The following is an 18,996-nucleotide window of genomic DNA, read 5'->3' on the forward strand; positions in this document are numbered from 1 at the left end:
CCCCTCGTCCCTCGAGATTTCGAGGATTCGCTCAACACCTAAGAATCGCGTAAACGTCTTCCCTTCGGCCGGTCGTCCCGTGTGCGTTTTCTCCTCTCTCCTCTTGCTCCTTCTCCATCTTCCCCTATTCCCCATTCGCCACCGACAATGGATACTCATCTGAATTTATAACGAACGCTAGTAATTCAATTTTTTCATGGCGCACACAAATTAGAGGCTCTCGCCAATGGCAGAAGGCAGTGAGAAAGGATGGTCGATGACACAGTGAATAGAGAGAGGTGCCGATCGCTGAAAAGGATCTCGCATCGCCGATGCGTTTCCATTTTTCTGCCGGGCCTTCTGCGGCGGCCTCCTCCTCCTCCTTCCCGCTACCGTGTGTGTGTGTGTGTGTGTGTGTGTGTTTGTGCCACCGTGTCTATCTCATTTCAACGAGCACGCTTTCTTTCATCCCGGGCACACTATACGTCCTCGCCCCGGCACAATGCCCGTCGGCATTAGATGGGGATAATAATATGGCAGTATCACTCGACACCCCGGACTTAAGGGGGCGACTAAGAGGAATCTCTCTCTCTTTCTCTCTTTTTCCTTCCCTTTTTCGTGTATCCCTCCCGAACTTCATTTTTTCTCCTCTTCTCGTATCTCTCCTTTTCTTCGTCCTCTCCCGTCCTCCCCAATCGCGCGGGGGGAGGGGGGGAGGGAGGATCCGTCGTCATCGGACTCTCACGCCTCGTCGTTCCTTTTTCGGTCTCGTCACGCGTCCCGCGTGCGGTTTCGTCTCCTCCTTGTATTTGGCGGGCCGTCGTCACGGTGGTTTCCGAGATAATTCTCGATACACACGGCACATATACATACATACACGGATCCTACCGTAATTCCCCGGCGCGTTTCATTCGCCGCCTGAAACGGCCTCACCTCGCGTTTCCTCGTCCCGCGTTTCTGCCGTTCTTCCACGGGCTCGCGACATTACATTTTGTTTGTTTAAGGTTGCGCAGTGGGCAGCCGTGTGCGGTCGAGGTGACGAGCGCTTCTGCACCAAGGGTGGAGAGAGTTAATTCCGTCTCGGGCGCTCGCTCGGGGAATCGCTCGGGAGCGGGGACGATACGATTAGAGGTTTCTCGCGTGCTACGGATGGGCGTTATATACTATGAATAGTGCGTACATGAGAGAGCACGTGTCTATGCCTCGCGCGCGCGCTACGGCCGTAATTTATGGTTTCGGTATCCACACGCAGCGATCGCGGGTCGTGTAATTTAAAGTGCTCATCAGAGACACTATATGCAACACTATGGACAAAATTGCATGCATTCAATTAGGCGACAGGATCGCGTGTATCTATAGCTTTGATGATGCACTTACGATGTATACAGAAATAACAGGTACCGTGTGTCAAATCAGATTTTGCACGCTCTAATTATCGCTTCATCTATCGCGACAATTAAGTAATTTAATCGATAAGCTTGTCTACTCGGATAATCTTCAAATCCTCATCACGAATGAATTGTCCGATTGTACAAACGGGGGTATATAATACGAGAATTTTGCTACATTAAAATTCGCAGTTCTTATTCTTTCTCCATTCGTCCCTTTCTCTCAAAAGAGAAAAGTGCACGCGCGTATGCTGTCAAATGACGATTACCCGGTAGAAAAATTCCAGGACCACCGGCGGACGCGAATTAGCTTACCGAATAATTCGCTCCGCTCTGCGTTGAACGTGAGGGGGGAGGGGGGGGGGATGATCGCGGACAAACGCGCAATAAAGGATATACGCGCGATGTGTGTTCCTCCTGCGACGGCAAATCTGGTTTCATGCTCGTCGCAGCCGGTCGCGCGGCGTAAGGATTAATTTATGCCGTCGTGCGCGCGTCTCTTCATCCACCGCGGGGGACACTCCGCGGTGGCTCGAGCTTTGACAACAACAGTCGCCGTTATTAATTACAGAGCCAGGACCGGCTTGGGAAGCTGGGAACCTGTTCGCGGAAAATGTCAGATAACATCGTACGATTTTGCAAGACTTTTCTTATGGCAATTATGTAATTATAAAAATACATTGGACGTAAAAAGGGAAAAGTAGTTTGATTTTTAGTACTGTATCTTTTAATCAATTTGACCGACATTTGATCATATCGTTATAGTTCGAATTATTGCGATTATATTTATTGACATGTTTTCTGCATTGACATATCTAGCTATATGCTTATTAGAGGAATTTAGCTATCGAAGCGACTTAAATCGGCAGAATAATCGAACTTTTGAACTCGAGCGTTTTTACTACGATATCTCGCCAGCTCCGATCCTGAGTTAGACGATCGCTTTCGTGGCGGTGCAGGACCTTGCACGCGGACCTACAGGCATCGCCGGAACATCACCGGGAACGTGGTTTAACGGCCGTAACTACTCTTAATCGCGCGTGGCTTATCCGCGTGAAACCGAGGAAGCCATCCCCGGTGGGGCGTCACGGTTAAACCCACCGAGAAACCACACGTGGATGTGGACGAGTGTTAATGAGTTATAGCTGAACGCTCCAGAGCTCTCCGCGCTGGAATATGACAATATAATTAGTGTAGCCGGCGATTTCTTGCTGGATATTAATACGAACAGCTCAAAGATAGGTTCGGATGTCGAAAAATATATAAGGCGTCTTTGATTTTGTTATGCAGATTTACATTGGATTTCTACAACAAATAAAAATCAAAATTAAAAAAAAAGTTAAGAGTCCAGGTAAATTATTGTATAATTAACAAATTGTTTATCTAGTCCGATTCTGAAGTTATATTTCAAACAATTGCAATATTGTAAAGGCAGCAGTTTTTCAGAAAGCTTACTACGTGATGAAGCTGCTTTATTAATTTAGTTTTATCATAACTTTTCGCATGAAATTAATCTTGCCCGCATACGACTAGATTTTTCAGATGAAGCTCTGACGAAATTACATTTTTACTGAAGAAGGGAGAGAGGGAGAGAGAAAGAGAGAGAGAGGAGAAAGAGAAGAAAGATTACGGGAAGGGTGATTTATAGCGTTGCTCGCATGTTCCATTCGGAAAAGAAAGACGTCCGTAACGGCATCTTTGACAATAACGGTCGTGGATATCAGCTATGCGACTATACTTTTGCATCGCGCACGCGGCCTATCCGTAATCTGCGGGAATCGTTTTGAGCCGTTGCCCTAATCGCCCCTCGAACCATCCTTAATTGCCTACGTATAATCCTTTAGGTACAGAAAAGCGTGACAGCTCGACTTATCTAAATAATTATTGGTAAAGTAACGGGACGCCCGCTTTTCGCAGCGTCACGCCGCACATGATCTCTCCAATGATAATTCGAGATAGTGCTCCTGAATAGCCTCTTAAGTTACCTTCGTCATCGATATTCTCTCCGTCAATCGCAAGATACGTATTTTAAGTCGTATATCCCCATTAATTAATTTCTTTGAAATTTCTTTGTTACTCTCTTTCTATATTTATTGCACATCTTTTACTGTTTATTTCCTACCGCAGAAACGGATTCCACGGGGGATGGGATTTCTTCGTTCGAGCAGGACAAAGTAGAGCACCGTTTACAGGAATGCGCCATTAACAAATGCGAGGGGCTTTACGAGGGTCATTAATGCTGCCGATATTTCACTGCGGTCCGGTGTGTAAGCCGTAAGCGCGTGTATTATTGCGGGATGTTTCGCGCATGTATATAGCCGCCTTCCATAAGTCATCGGAACAATGCCTTCGCGGTCGTGCACGTAGGTATTATTTTGCTCCGCGTCCCTCCCCGCGCGCGATCGAAGCATGATCTATGCGCACGGGTCTCGTATACACACAAACACACACACATCGAACTGTATCAGTTTTATTTTCCCGTCGGGGAAGACGCAAAGTTTTCGCACTTTTACGGTACGGATCAGCGATACAAATTCGATGCGCATGACTGGCGAACGAAAAAACCAACCAGAAAATTATACAGAAATCATATTTATTTTTTATCGTCTCAAGGAATTTTTCTTTGTTATATCGATCTACACAATTAAACATCCAAGATTACCAATATACACATAAATATGTATTGTACTTCATTCTTTGTAAAAAATTGTGCTCGGATTATTTGAGAAATCTACAGATCGTCTCAAAATTTCTCATTTTATAACAAAAAATTCCTCTAACTCGTTATTAAAATTGTGAAACTTTCGTTTTATTACGAGCATCTCGTACGAAAAATCAAACCTCATACACACTTTTTCTGAAAGAATCAAACATCGTGGATACATGACGAGTCAAGTAACGTAGAAAGTAAACGAAGAGTGAGAGAGGAAGAGAGGCAGAGAAAAAGAGGAATGGGGAAAATATATCTTGTTTCGGACAAGATACAGCGCGCACCTGCGTCGAAATAAATTATGGAGTTATCGCAATAGTTAATCCGTCAGTTAAGCGCGCCGACCTTACACTGTCTTTCGTCGCAAATCACCGTGCGGGACATACCCTTAATCGATTTTACATACGGGAGGGAAAATTAACGAACGGAATGTGCCGCTGGTGCGAAACGCGGGAGAGAGAGAGAGAGCCGTGTGGTCTCCTGTGCACATCGCGCGCACATCTTTGTACTTATTTTCGAATAATAGTTCTACGTTGCGATAAAGCCGGTCGGAGGTGGTAATTACGAAGGTAATCAGTGAAAAGTCACTAGGACAAGAACAGCCTTCAAATCTCTAACGAGAGTTCCATTGCTACTATACATCCCCTTCGATGGAAATACATATACATTTAAATCGTCGTAAATGAAGTCCACTAAATATCGCTTGTCCGAGGAATATCAAAGGGTACCGATGTCGTTAGCGTTAACGAGAATCGCAGAGGAGCTGTCGCGTTTTTAGCAACATTCCAGCCACAGCCAGATTTACATCCGTAAAAAGAAACAAATCGAGAAATACACGAGAGTATCTATAAACAAATGAAAATTTCGACAACGCGCATTCAGGTGAGCTTTCCTTGCCACCTTCTTTTTGGCCGTCGCAAATTTATCGAACGTCTCGCGCTTTTTTTTTTTCGCGATAATCTCTTAATGACCGCCGTTAATAATTACATCGTCGGCGCGTTCTTTCTTTTCCTCGTCATCCTCCCTGCGACTCACGTATAACTCATCCAGCGCGTAGAAGGGCGGAGATGCAATGCTAGAAACATGAATCATTGTCTGGACGTAGGTACTGTTATCACTTTATTTCTACCGTGCGTTAATTAATGCCCGGCAATCTTGTGAAATCATTGCCGGGGCAACGGCCTTGCAGCCTCACTCGCTTCATCACTGTTTCGTCGGTTCTTAACGCGGGCCGCGCGCCGTCCGGACCCGATTTATTTTCGTACTAATAAAAAAAAGAGAGAGAGAAAGAAAAGGAAGAAAGCGTATATGCGTCTTAATTCGCGACGTCCCATTTTTACTAATTTATCTTCGAAAAGTTAAATCCTGAGACAGAAGCCATTTGTAACATCGATTGAGATGGATTAGCGATACCATAATCAACGTGATGAAGATTTAATTATTCGCATAAATTTAGTCCGCGCCACGACTTAATTCGGCACGAAGTGCCTATTTAAATGCTTATAGCCTTCCTCGTTAATAAATCACCGCGCCACGTAAAAATGATGCGATAGTGAAATATTATTCGCGCCACGTGATAAATTGTGAATAACACGTATATACAGAAATGTAAGTTATGTGAATACTAAGTTAAACATTATGTCAAACGTTAAATTTTCCTTCCCTTCACCTCCTTTTCCGTCTTCCGTATCTCTTAAGGATTTTCGCGATGTTTTCGCGAAGAAAGCTTACTCCTTACCGGTGAAAATATTCCGCGCAACGCCGCTGTTTCAAGGGGTTACAGTACATCAGACTGTTGACGCTCATAATACTCGCAGAAGATACGTCCGGGTTCGCCGAGTCATATATCACGAGTGGCGAGCTCTCGTAAGCAGGCAGAAGAAGCACGATGAAGGTGGGTAAACGTGGCCTTTTACAACGTTACGTATTTTCTTTGCCTCCCGTGGAACCGTCGTCGTACTGCACCGCACCGCGGTATGATTTTTACTGTGCGACTGTAAGTTTTTACTGCAGTATATATATAGCCAACTCAAACCGCGCTCTTGCTATTCGTTGTAATATTTATATAGCTACAGAAATGGAAACGCAAAACAAGATAACAGTTAAACAGTTAAATTAATAGTCATTATTATTAGTATTAACGCCGCAATTATTGTTATGAATTGTTATCAGTGTTTCTCATCATTATCGCTGTATTATTACTTCGCTTCTAACTCCGAGATGCAATGCATTTTCGCCACGCAACATAGAATATTGTGTGGTTTTGGTACCCGCGAGATGTTCTCGTGGATCAAGGCGAATTTCGGTTCGACGTGCACATGTGCGGGGCAATGATCATTACCGTGTAACGACGGGACCAGGCGATAATCGATCGGGGCCGCGATCGATCGGCAAACAACACCGTGTGCGCAGGCGGCGCTCGCACCTCCGCGCGGTGTGCCGGGCACCCACCCCGGTCGTTAGGGATAAATTAAGTGGTTACACTTTGTTTGATCGGGGCCCTACGGAGGCCCGAATTAAGTTGTTATCGCGAATTAGCTGATTATACCGGGCGGCGGTGCGAGGTGTCGGTTTGATTTGTTGTTCGCGAAACACCACCGCCGCCGCGCCGCGCCGCGCCACGCCGGTTTGTTTATGCCGCCACGCCCCGCACCCCTTCCGCGTGCAGCTTCCAGGTCGCTTATGGCTTGACCCCGAAAATAAGCCGCGCCGATGGCTGGATCGTTCTGACCTGGTCCCGCACCGCTGTGTGACCCTTTGTGTGCCCATCACAGCTTTTCGCCTCTCACACGGAGCCCTTAATTGGGACGGATTTTAATAGCGAGCGATCATAACGAATTATCCTCCACAGCGAACCGACGGACGTGCAAAATTGACGTTGCAAGCCCGATGTTTTGGCGCGGATAAATCAGAATTTTTCTTTCGTCCACAGTCGCAGGAAGACCCAAGATTAAAAAAAAAAAGATTTTAACCCTCTTTCGGTATTGGCATACCTCGTAATCAAAATTTTACTGTAATTTATAACATACAATATTTTGAAAAGAGAAAACGTAACGTTTTTGAGTTTCCTATAGAGCATCGATAGGTATTAATAAAAAAAAATAAAGCCAAGTACATTAAAATTAAATAAAGTACTTAATTGTTTATAACTATGTACCTGTGTAGCGATCGTGGCGCAAGAAGCTGCGCGGCAGCTTTCTGTCCCAAAAATCCAGGTTCAAAACCCAGAGCAATATAAACTCAAAACTCGATTTGAAGCGATCGCCACCTCTCGGAAGACAACGTCAAAAATATGCAAACAAAATCGCCTACGTCCGTGACCGGATATGGCGTACAATTATGATAAACCATACTACCGCAATAATAAATCGCCCGACATCGGTTCGACAACAAGACTATATTGACCAACTTCGTACATTCACTATGTAATGAAGACTGTCAATATAGTTTCGTTGAAAATTCCATTGTCGAGCGATTTATTATTGCGGTAGTTACTTGATTTATCATCATAAGTTATGGTAACATTCTCTTTCAATTTTACAAATTTTAAATTTATTTCAATTTTTACAATTTTTTATAAAAATCGCATCTATAAAGTTATTTTACTAATAGTATCAAATTTCTTCTTTCAAGTACTCGTATAGATTTGCCGATAAGATAAATAAAACTTTTTCAGAAGCATTTCTATAACTCCATTCGCTCTGGCAGGATTTTACAAAATTACGGAGAGTCGAGTGTATTAAATCGCAACACGTTTTCTACGTGGAACCGCGTGTATTCGTACACAAGAATCTCGACTTAACGCATCATCGCGGATCCGAGATAGGCAAGGGGAGAACGAGATACGGGCTGAAGAAGAGTGGGAAGGAGAGTCGCGCCGCGAAAGGGACGCGAGGAAAGACGTGGGAAGGCTAAAAGGACGTGAGGTGCCCGCGCGAGGAGTGGAAAGGGTGCCCCACGCTATTTTCCACGAAAATTATAGCCATCTATGCGCGTAATCCTCTTTATAGCCGCGTTGTATCAAATTATAACTGCAGCGGCGCGCGCGCTTCCATCGCCGTTCCCCTCCCCCCCCCCCTCCTCGCCCCTTCGTCCTCTCACCGCGAGAGTACCGGGGCCCTTCGGTGGGCCCCCGTCATCTCCCCGACATCACCACTTTCTCGCGGTCCTCACGACGCTCGTTTTTCCCTTTTTCGCTTGCGCTCGTCCCCGAAGCCTCGTAAAACGGCCCGCAACATTCCGCCAATCATCGCATCGGCGAGACGCGTAACCCCCGCGACCTCCGGGCCGCAACCTAAAGCCGAACCTGGGACAACTCCGATCCCCCTCGATCCACGTGGCGATAAATCGATAAGTCATTATGTAATACAATCGGAGAACTCGTAGGCCGCGGTTATGCTACGCGATTTATATGTCTAATAATAATATCACATAGTTAAATATCAAACTCTTCGCCTCTTTACCATATCACAAATGGAAACGGCTCTTCCCTTCAAAATGTAACTAATAAATAAAGTAAGGGATTAGAGTGGCCAATGAATCGACGTGAGTTGCTGCCGAAGAGAAATCTTGTGTCTTTCATCTGGAAAAGAATAAAGTTCACTTCTGACGCGATCGGTTTGCCGAAGCAACTGGACTTGAGGATTCTTTTTCCGCTTCTATGTGTGATACTGCAGTGAATATTGTACAGTAAAAGAAACGGAGAATCGGTTGCGGTGAGTTGACCGATGTCGACGTGTTTGATCTTAAGCAACTGTGTCAAGTGGGCTACATTGAAACGTAAAAGTAATTTACAAACAGTCGTGTAGTAAATGACGTGGAATAATTGCGCTGCGTCAAACGGCGTGGACGTTCACATATTACTTCGAAACGTCGCGGCGCCTGTTGCGAACTTGATAGTCGCGGGCTCGACCTCCTTGCATGATGATGTGATTCATCGTTTTAATAACTTTACTGTTAACGGCATTCTATAAGGATTTAAAAGCAACATCGACAGCGTAAAAATACAAATCGTGAAAGAAAAATGTAACGACAGCAAACGAAATCTTCGCCAATCAATCCCGAAAAATTTACAAAACCGAATTTTTATTTGGAAAAAATGCAAATCATAAAAAAAAATGTTTCTTTCTATATAATATTTGAAATCATAATCCGCGGGCAACACGAGAAAGTCAAATAAATTTCGCTTTAATGTCACTAAAATATTTTATAGATAACCGCGACTTTACTTGCACGCATGTAAGCGCATTGTGACGATGGTTGTGGTCGCGAAGGTCGCTGCGGTACTTCAAGGTTGCTGCGCGAGGCGAGATCGGTCCACGCTGACCGATCGATCGATCATTCGACGGACGCCGGTGAAAATCGTGGCGATGGGGATTAACGGGACAGGAAGCGTGCAGTATAATCGCGGAAACTAATTACGGATAATTGAATGGGACGCACACAAATATTACATGCGTGTAAGTGAACTTTTTTTCGATGGATCTCTCTCTCTCTCTCTCTCTCTCTCGCACACGTTTTCTCAAGGCACGAGAGCGCATCGCTTCTTCGCTATCTCGGTAGGTGATAGTCTCGCGGGAAGGATTACACGCCACGGCGTCGTAAAACGCCATTAGAAAAATCGTCTTTATGCGCATATCGACATGTACATGCGCGTGGTCGATATCGTAAAACGCGCGTGTACGCGCCGCGTCGTAAAGTATTCTCAAGATTCCGCGATTTTCGCAGTTCGCACAATGCACTCTGCGCATACCAAGCAATTATTCCAACAGTTCGTATAAAGAATACCCTTGAATATACTCGAACGATCTCTGCAATAATAAAACGTGTCTCTGCAATAGTGCTAATCCAATGTTTGTTAATTATTACATTCCGATTATTAAGTTCCTTTTACACACTAAGGAGGTGTCTTATTTTATATATCAGAGAAATGATTATATTTCAATTAAGTTCCAGTTTATTTTTTTGATGCGATTTATTCAGAGATTATTTATTTTATTAAAATATTTTAATTAGGGTAGAGATGGCAACTAGACTCCGAAAAAAATGTACTAATTCGAAATAACAGTTAACACTCGACGGATTAATTAGCGGCTCGTCGGAAATCGAAAAAAAAAAAACACATCGCAGGAACGATAATCGGCTCGGCCGATCGCAAGAGATGAATCTTTAAAGCGAGCATCCGCTGTGATAGTCGTTAACCTTTAGTTAGCGTTATCTTCTGTGGCAGTAAAGGCGTGGTAACGTTTACGATCTTTCACGAGAGAAGAGGCTCAAGATAGATCGTTACTGCGTTGCGAAAAACTGTGGAATCGTTGATAACACGAGTATTATATATATGTACGATATATTTTTTTTTGTTTCTCTTTTAATTAATTTAAATACGCGCTTGACTGATTAAATAATTTATAGAAAAGCTATTATAAAACTTGAAAATAGTCAAGTCTTTTTATAATTCGTAAACGTATACAATATCAATATAGGACATAATCTGTATACAGATATTGTAATCAAATTAGCGTTACTGTGATAATCACATTTCATATATCAATACAAATTCTACACGAAAATTTACATTAATTATTGTAATTGAACACACCAAAGGAAGTTTATAGATTAAATAGATTCAAAAATATGTCGAATTCATAAATTTTCTTAACGGGTGTGCATTGTGTTCGATAAAAACCTCTTGTTAATTTCACTTGCAATGTTTATACAACTCAGAGAACGGCTATCAATTTATTCGAAGTGTATTTTTTCTTGTCAGTATGCGAGAACAAATTATAACGCAAGAGAATTAATTGCTGTGTTTCGGGTTCCGAGAGGTGGTATCGGGGATTTAGTTCGAGAAGATCCCGCCTCTGTTCCTTCTCTTTTCCGCCGCGTAACCACCTCTCGCTGTCTCGTACCGCGAAAGGAGATTCCCTCGTAAGGCGTTCTTCGTCGTCGGAATCTCAGGGCGCAGAAAAAGCCGCGACGACGGACCGCGAGGACGTGCCAACCTGTAATTGTTCCCCGATGTAATTGCCCGGTTCTCGCACCGGTTCGGTCCACTCGACAGCCCCTTACGCGTTCTATTCTTCCCTGAAGAATCTGGAAATTCATATTCTGTCGCGACATTCTGTCGCAATCACGTGACGGAGCTTTTTCTTCGCGAGATTATCTAATATTCTATTCTTGTGTATTCTGTTTGCTAGTGAAACAAGTGTGACAATTAAATTGGAATATCAATTATTAAAATTTTAAATACTGATTATATCCCTGGATCGTAAAAATCAGATCATTCGTTAAGCTCGCCACCAATTTTCCGGGACCAGATTTCTCTGGATAAGAACAAAAAAGCAAGATGTGAAGCAAAACTACTGGAGACAAACTACGAGGAAAGAGATATAATATTGAAAAAAGGGAGCGAGGTCGATATTTTTATGCAGAGATTTGATATCGAGGAATAAGGATCTGGGAACATAATTATCTGGCGAGTCAAGAAGACCGCGAGAAAGAGGAAGATAAAGGGAAACGATGCGCGAGAAAAGGGGGAAGAATGGGAGAAGGGGTGAGACGGTCAGGGGTTTATTCTTCGGTACGGCTGGAATCCGAAATGTTCGGAAGGCGCGTTATCTTCTTGCGTCGTTCCACGACAGCACCACTCGCGGATTCCACGATATCGTGGGGCGTGAGTGTATTAGCCTATGTGTATGTGTATGTGCGTGTACAGGTGCAAGCGAGTAAGAGAGCTAGCGCACGTGCGCGGAGATGATATATCTTCGCATCTTCTGCAAGCGTGACGTGAAAAAACATTTCAAAAGATCAAAGGAAAGCATTTGCGTGTTTTTTTTACGCGTACGATATGTCTCTTTTTAATCTTAAAAACATTCTTTCCATAATGTAATTTTTGCAACATTTCGATTCACGTTAATTAAGATAATGATTTTTGTTTAAAGAAAATAATATCAATAATAAATTAAAATTCATTTTCTCAGTTCCTTTCCTCAGTTTATTCACACACAAAACTCTAGTAATTATTCTTCCATGTCACAGGAACAACTTTGCGACGCGTTGTACTCAACGAGAACTCGAGAAATCAAATAGTGTGAGTTTCAATAATTGTCTCTTAAGGGAATGATAAAAAGTGCCGAGGTTTGTATCCTGCTTCGCGCTGAGTAATCTATGGGTCCAGAGATTAGAGAGCTCCGGCCATTTTGGCTGTCCAAGAGAAAGGGGCGAGAAATTGAAAAATAGTAACGTTAATTAAGAGCTCGATCTTTTGTATTTGTCTATCTTATCTACGTCACCACGCTATCTTAAATTTCTGACATCATTAATTCAAGCTCGACAAATGGAGAAATATTTCGATATAACGTTACATATCTTCATTAAATCCAAGATAAATTTGAAATTTTTAGATGCGTATCGCGTAACCAGAAAAATATTATCTAGATTTCGATCGATTCCGCGTACAACCGGGAGTTGCAGAAGAGGTGAAAGGGAAAAGAGAAAAAGAGAAGAGAGAGAGAGAGAGAGAAGGAGAGAAGAGAGAGAGAAAGAGAGCGCTGGATCCCGTAGCGGTAACGAGTCGAGACGGCCCGAGAACATCGGCGGTGCCACTTCAAAGCGAGAATCCCGCGCAATCAGGCCTCCCCCCAGCCCTCCCGAGGCACGTTTGAAAAACCGAGCGCGAGGGCACCATCGCGTCGCGTCGTCCCCGCGCCTCTCGCGTGCCCTCTCAGCAGCATCGCGCAGCCTCCGCGATCTCGGTTCAGAGCGACCGGAGCTGCGAGGACGGAGATCGTCCTGCAATCGAGAGAGCAACTTCGGCGACATCGACGCGGTCGGTCGGCACTACTATACCTTTCTCTCTCATTCTCTCTTTTCCTATCGTCCCCTTTTTGCGATTAGGAACGATTCTTATTGTATGTCTACTATGTAGAATAAACAATAGTTCATCAAAAATTCATTGACCAATAAAAGGTTCTGCTAAGAAGAAATCTGTGTATCATTTTCGTTCAGCTTAATATTACTAAAGCAATATTGAGCTAAAATGAATACTGATTAGAAAACAAAGGTATTCTTAACGGAAATACATTTGCTACGAGAGATACTAGAAGATATTTAATTGCTACACAAAATTAATATTTACTCGAAATATTCTCTTTCTCGATATACAATTAAACAACGAGATACACAATCTATTCGAGATCGCGGCGCGCTAAAGTATCGTTAGAAGAGACGTAGAAATGAATTAATTAGTCGGATCATATACGGCTCGCACGCGCCGGTGGTACATTAATAAATTACTTTCCGTTCTCCCCCCCGGTTCTCCTTCACATTTGCACTGCTCTGCGATAACTGTAAATGCGGAACGACGTCATTAGTGGCCACCGCGATGCACAGGCCCGCGCTTTTTTAATTGCTGCTTTCGGTCACGTGTATCTAGGAAAATATCCGCCAAGACAGTTACGAGTAATTACACCCGTATAAAATATTACCGCTGTATTAAATGCGAAATGAGTGCTTGGATATAATTTAATGCATTTCTACCGCCGACGTAATAAATCCCCGCTTTAATACCCTTTTCTTTCCTCTCGTATAAAATCCTCTCTCTGCTGCTCTAAGCTCCGCGATCCGCGCTCGTCGAATTAACGTAATCCTCGAAGGATTGTATCGCACTGAGAAATCGCGCTTCCTGTTGCTTTATGGATCGATATTTTTTTTCACGACAGCGAAAATTAAATTTTATGAGTTTGATTTGATTTGATCGCTCGATAATCACGATAATCATGACAACCGACCGTTACCGCGGACGACGCGTTTTCTCGGAGACTTTTTAATGAGCGCAGCTTAACCTGAGTGATTATTCAACGTCGATTATCACTTTTACAGTCAAAAGAAAATTGCTAATTTATTAAATTGCTGAAAGATAACGAAAATTTTAATTAAAAATCAATAAATCATTCGCTATTTCAGGGAAAAAAAAACTTACTTGAACAAAGTAATCAAAGCTTTAAATTATTTTTAAACAATTATTATAATCCTAATGATTATTCAAACTTAAATTATTGTAATTTATATTACAGAGAAAAAAGTAACGACCGCATTTTAATTAAATTTTGTGCAACGAGATGTGCTTCTGCTTTATTCGCTTGGCACTCTTCGACGAGATCTGACGAATACGCGAACAGAAGCAGGAGAGGAAAGCTGGAAAGCCGAGCATCTATCGATGTCGGAGAGCAATAAATACTTTGGACAGGACGATCCGTGCATAGACGCGATAACGTCGCACATCGGATGACGAACCTAACCATCTCCGTCGCGTCGCATACGAGAAACGAGTGTAGATTACTCACGCCGATATGAATAGTTATTCGCGGTAATTGGTCGAGGCCTCGTTGCTCCGACGAGATTTTCACCGCGCGCCGCGAGACGAGTTTTGTTAAACACAATTCTAATTGCTTCTTCCGCATCTCCGTATCGGGCTTACGTACGTGTATGAACTTGGCATCTCATCTCTTTGCACCGCAAGTTTTGATTCAAGCTTTAATTCTATTTGCATCCGCAATATAGTTCTAAAGTTCCTATAATAAATATTATAGTTTCGCCAAATTTTATAGATGAAATTTATAGATGAAAATGACATTTTGAAAATATGAGGTCAATTTCTCAAGTGGCAACTCACGTTTCGAACATTTAGCAATCGGCATCGAGCAACCTGTAACTCAACATCTCACACACGACACTTTAATAGCTCGAATCGAAATATGTCCGCGATGTGTCACATGTAACGATGAGTGATGCTGGTTTTAATTATATACTTGTAATAATTACAATTATGTCATTTATATCGCTTCATAATCACCAGTCACGCTGGAATTGTAAAACCTTGAATTTTGTGTTATGTCACGAAACGATGCTTACAGTCGACGCTTACAGTCATTAGAAGTAAGATATCATCAAAGTCAGAATAGAACAACAAAATCGTAACACATTTTCATAAAAAATTGAAAAATATTCAACTTTATGAAAGAAATGATACTTAATCATTTCTAGATACGATCGTCTAGAGATTTGTTAAAATCAGTTAAAAAAGTTGTCATGTAGATGATACTTGCCAGTGGGCGGAAATAAACAACATATTGCGCATTACCGCCAAATAGCGAGCGACAAGATCTAGCGATTAGAGTTTTATCATGAAAAAAAATATACAGATCGTCGCAGAAGCGAGACATAATTGCCCTATTGCTCAACTTGACGAGTTTTTCGCACATCAGTTTCGCGCATCAAATCCTGTCGCGGATCGCGCAAACAAAAGCCGTGATAACAATCGGAAGTAGCGTTACATAGTAGCGAGGATACAACACCATCGGCATGCTGTTTTTTTCCGCGGTTGGATACACCGGATTATGAGATCTGTATAAAAGCGAAGAACGTCTGTTGATCCAGCCAGTGTACGTTTGCGCGAATCAAAGCGAACCACGATGATCAAGCTGTTCCTCATTACGTTGCTTTGCGTGGCGGTGGTAAGAAGTCGATAATAGCTCATTTGTAGTCGCAGAATGGAGCGATGTGTAAATTACGCGTATTATATTAATCTTATAAATTAAATACACGAACTCGCGTTTTATAAAATTAAATTCGCAGTACAAAAAATTTTCTAAGATACATACAAGAATTATAATTGTATTATAATCATATATTTGATCAATATTTGAAAAGTCTGTCATGTACTTTTTTTAATGTAATAAGAAGAGAAGGAAAATACGTATGAGAATAAATTTTTATTATCGAAAACAAAAGCCAAATATGAATAAAATATTTTTGCAAGTAATTTTTTAACACATTCGAAACGTACTCGATTAATTTCGCGAAATAATTTCGGTTATTTCATCGCTACTAGCGTAGCGTTGTTATTTCATTATTTATATTGTCTAATACGATTATATTTATAAGTAATAAAATATTTAACTGCCTTTTCAGTTTGCCGATTCACAGGCCGACTCGCCGGTCGACAAATTGAATCAAGTGAGTACGACGTTTTGTAATTTCTCATAGAATTATGTCAGAAAAATTTGGCAATTCCAATTCACATTTTCAATATGGATATGAACAATTTCGTAATCTCGGATAATTCTTGCGATAAGATAATTTTTACTTAAAGGCATGGACAGGACCACTGAATGCAATGGCCGATATGGCTGATGGTGTTGCAAATGCTATGACGGGTCAAGCAAGTTCTTTAGTGCGACGTGCGGCAGAAGGACCAGGACAAGGACAAGGACCACCATCACCACAAGGACCACCATCACCACAAGGACCACCATCACCACAGGGAGAAGGCCAGGGATAAAACCAAAACTCATAACTCTGGTAGATATTTTCCAAATTGAGGATCGCGATCTTTTAACGTAGTTCATTACTATTTTATTTATATAATCTACAGATTATGTTTTTATTTCGTTGATTGTAATTATAATATCAATCGTGTAAAGTGTTAGCACATAACGCAAGTTACTCCTTGTAAAATAAATGACCAATATTTACTATTTTTAGTATTAATTTTAAAGTTTAAATTTAATAGCAAGAATTAGTAAAATATATCAGGTATACGTATATCAATATAACATATCGATATCAGAGCAAAAATAAAATTAATACTTTTAACTTATAATTTTTATCTGAATTTTTTATTTGAATTCTATCATGACCGTGAATTTGTGAATCGTTCAAAATGACACTCGAGAAAAAATCGTTTAACACTAGAATTAACAATTGTTAAAATAATTTGTGATAATTTATAATTTTTTTTCAAATTTACAACAATACATTTTCTGAAATTTTTCGACTTTAATATATTAATAGATTAAATTAATCAATTTACTTTTCTTTATCCTTTAAAAAATATATGTAGTATAATTAGATAAAACAACGGGCGTACCAAGAATTAATCTTGTATATTTATTTCGCAGGTCTTTTTGAATGGCTACTAAATCTATCGCTATAAATGGATGAAGGTGTGATTAGATTATACTCGCAATCAGCACTGTTTTACTAAATTATTCACGCGGCCGAAAAAAAACCCCGATTTTAGGATAATAAAGCTTGATACTGCAGCAAGTTTTTCGTCACTTTTTATTATTTCTTTATTTCCTGATACTTATTTCCTAAGCCAAAACGATTCGTGGAAGAGTTTTTATATTTTCAGTACAAGCATTTTCGTTATTAAATCCTTTTTTGTTTCTCTAAGAAACAAATTCTAAATAGACCGAATATCTTTTAATTTGTTTCCAACGCATTTTTTCAAGCAAGTGAAAATCCGGATTATATCTCGTACATTTCACCGTCGAACGTCGCGCAAGACTAGTTCGTGCATTTGCACACGCTTGAAATAAATTCTAGCCGAGACTCACGTGCGACAATTCGCCTTAATTGATATCGCATGATCTTGGGGATGCCAATTCCAGATTTTCTATAAATCGTTAAAACGACGTCGACATTCATGAATATATGTAGCACACTACACGAGGAAAAAGATAAGAGTAGTTAACTACATCGCGACATCCGACGAGGCGGCGATTGTCGCACGTAAATCAACGCAAACCGAAAGTAAAGTAAAAAAAAATCACTCACCAATCGACGCGGTGTTATCGCTCCGTCTCATCGTCCGTTCCATGGAGCATCCAACGAGCTTTCCAATGAGCTTGATCCGTCTCCTTGGGCATCGAGCATCCGACCGCGACGGGCTCTGTGTGTCGATGGATGGACGTCGATCACGAAGCACGAAGCACATTATAAAAGCCGAACGAGAACGCGATTAGTGAATACGCGTTCGTCTATCACCGTGCTCACTTTAACGCGATACAGCACGCGCGTCGCGCGTAGAGTGTAGACTGCCGTTCCGCCTTCGCCGAAATTACTACCCGTAACCTTGTTTGTTTGTTATCACGTAGCTCACCGTTGACACGCGGCGTACGCAAACACGGGCGGCGGTGGCGCGCGACGGTGAGGCGGGTACGCGGCGCGCGCGAGTAAACAGCGAGTGGGTGGGGTGGGGTGGGTAGGTCGCGCCGGCGGTGACCGGCAGCCGGTCGCGCGCGCCGTTGGGGGGGCGCGGGTGAGCCGCGCTCGCCACCACATTCCTTTCGACTCCCGCAAAGGACGCCGCGCGTCCACTGTTCGCGCTCCGTTTAGACATAGAAAATCTCCGCAAATCCCCTGTATCTTTCCTTCCCTTTTGCCACAGTCACGTACACGTATGTATAACGTAGTTTCCGTTCTCTGAGACTTCGTGGCGATGTCGATATCTTGACGCTTTTATTGCTCGACAGTCGTCAATTTCGTTGTCCGTAAAACGTACACTTCATTTGGTATGCAAGGTATATCGAGATATTACATATAAATTAAAAGTCGTGATAATGGCTCGTTAATTAATTCTGCTAAATAATCGCGGTGTAAATATAGTTTGATACAAAAGTTGGCATTGCCTATCTTTCGAATTTTAATAGCTGGCAACGAGTTGATCGCTTGATCACTTGCATTCTCACGTAATGCACATTGCACGCTACAAGAGTGTCGCCATCTGCGATATATGGACGACCGACGAGCCGTCTCATTTTTCAATCGTTTTTCGTATATTCGTCCCGTTCCAAGTTGTCTCGCACGTGCGATCGTGACGACATCGCGAAATGTCGGACGATGAATTAATGACGAGCGCGACAGTAATTGACCGATAAACGATCGGCGTGACGCGGCGTAGGTATGAAGTTGCTTTCGCGTCCCTCGGATTTTGCACACGGCGCGCGGCGTCCCTCGGATTTTGCACGCGGCGTCCCCCGTGGGTAGCCAAAACAAGTTGAAGGATGGAGTGTGCCGCGGTTTCGTCGTCGTCGTCGTCGTCGTTTCGTTCGTTCAAGGTATGTATGTACATAC

At 42.3% G+C, this 18,996-nt stretch overlaps 2 protein-coding genes across 2 annotated transcripts in view; one reads left to right on the top strand and one right to left on the bottom strand.

Annotated features, from left to right (window-relative positions):
- The window catches only part of LOC105452304 (trichohyalin-like), a 25,706-nt gene extending 7,789 nt beyond the window's left edge, over window positions 1-17,917 (bottom strand). Inside the window, exon 1 of the mRNA XM_011693285.1 lies at window positions 17,698-17,917. The gene's annotated coding sequence lies outside the window, so the exon portion shown is untranslated. The remainder of the gene's footprint in view (window positions 1-17,697) is intronic.
- On the top strand, window positions 15,485-17,184 carry LOC105452294 (circumsporozoite protein-like). Its single transcript, XM_011693272.1, has 4 exons — window positions 15,485-15,590; window positions 16,048-16,092; window positions 16,229-16,437; window positions 17,037-17,184. The coding sequence occupies exons 1-3, from the start codon at window positions 15,549-15,551 to the stop codon at window positions 16,415-16,417; spliced, it is 276 nt and encodes a 91-aa protein (XP_011691574.1). The 5' UTR covers window positions 15,485-15,548; the 3' UTR covers window positions 16,418-16,437; window positions 17,037-17,184.
- Window positions 17,918-18,996: the final 1,079 nt, after the last annotated feature.

The sequence above is a fragment of the Wasmannia auropunctata genome, unplaced genomic scaffold (assembly GCF_000956235.1).
Source record: "Wasmannia auropunctata unplaced genomic scaffold, wasmannia.A_1.0 LD336106.1, whole genome shotgun sequence".
Classification (NCBI taxonomy): Eukaryota; Metazoa; Arthropoda; class Insecta; order Hymenoptera; family Formicidae; genus Wasmannia; species Wasmannia auropunctata.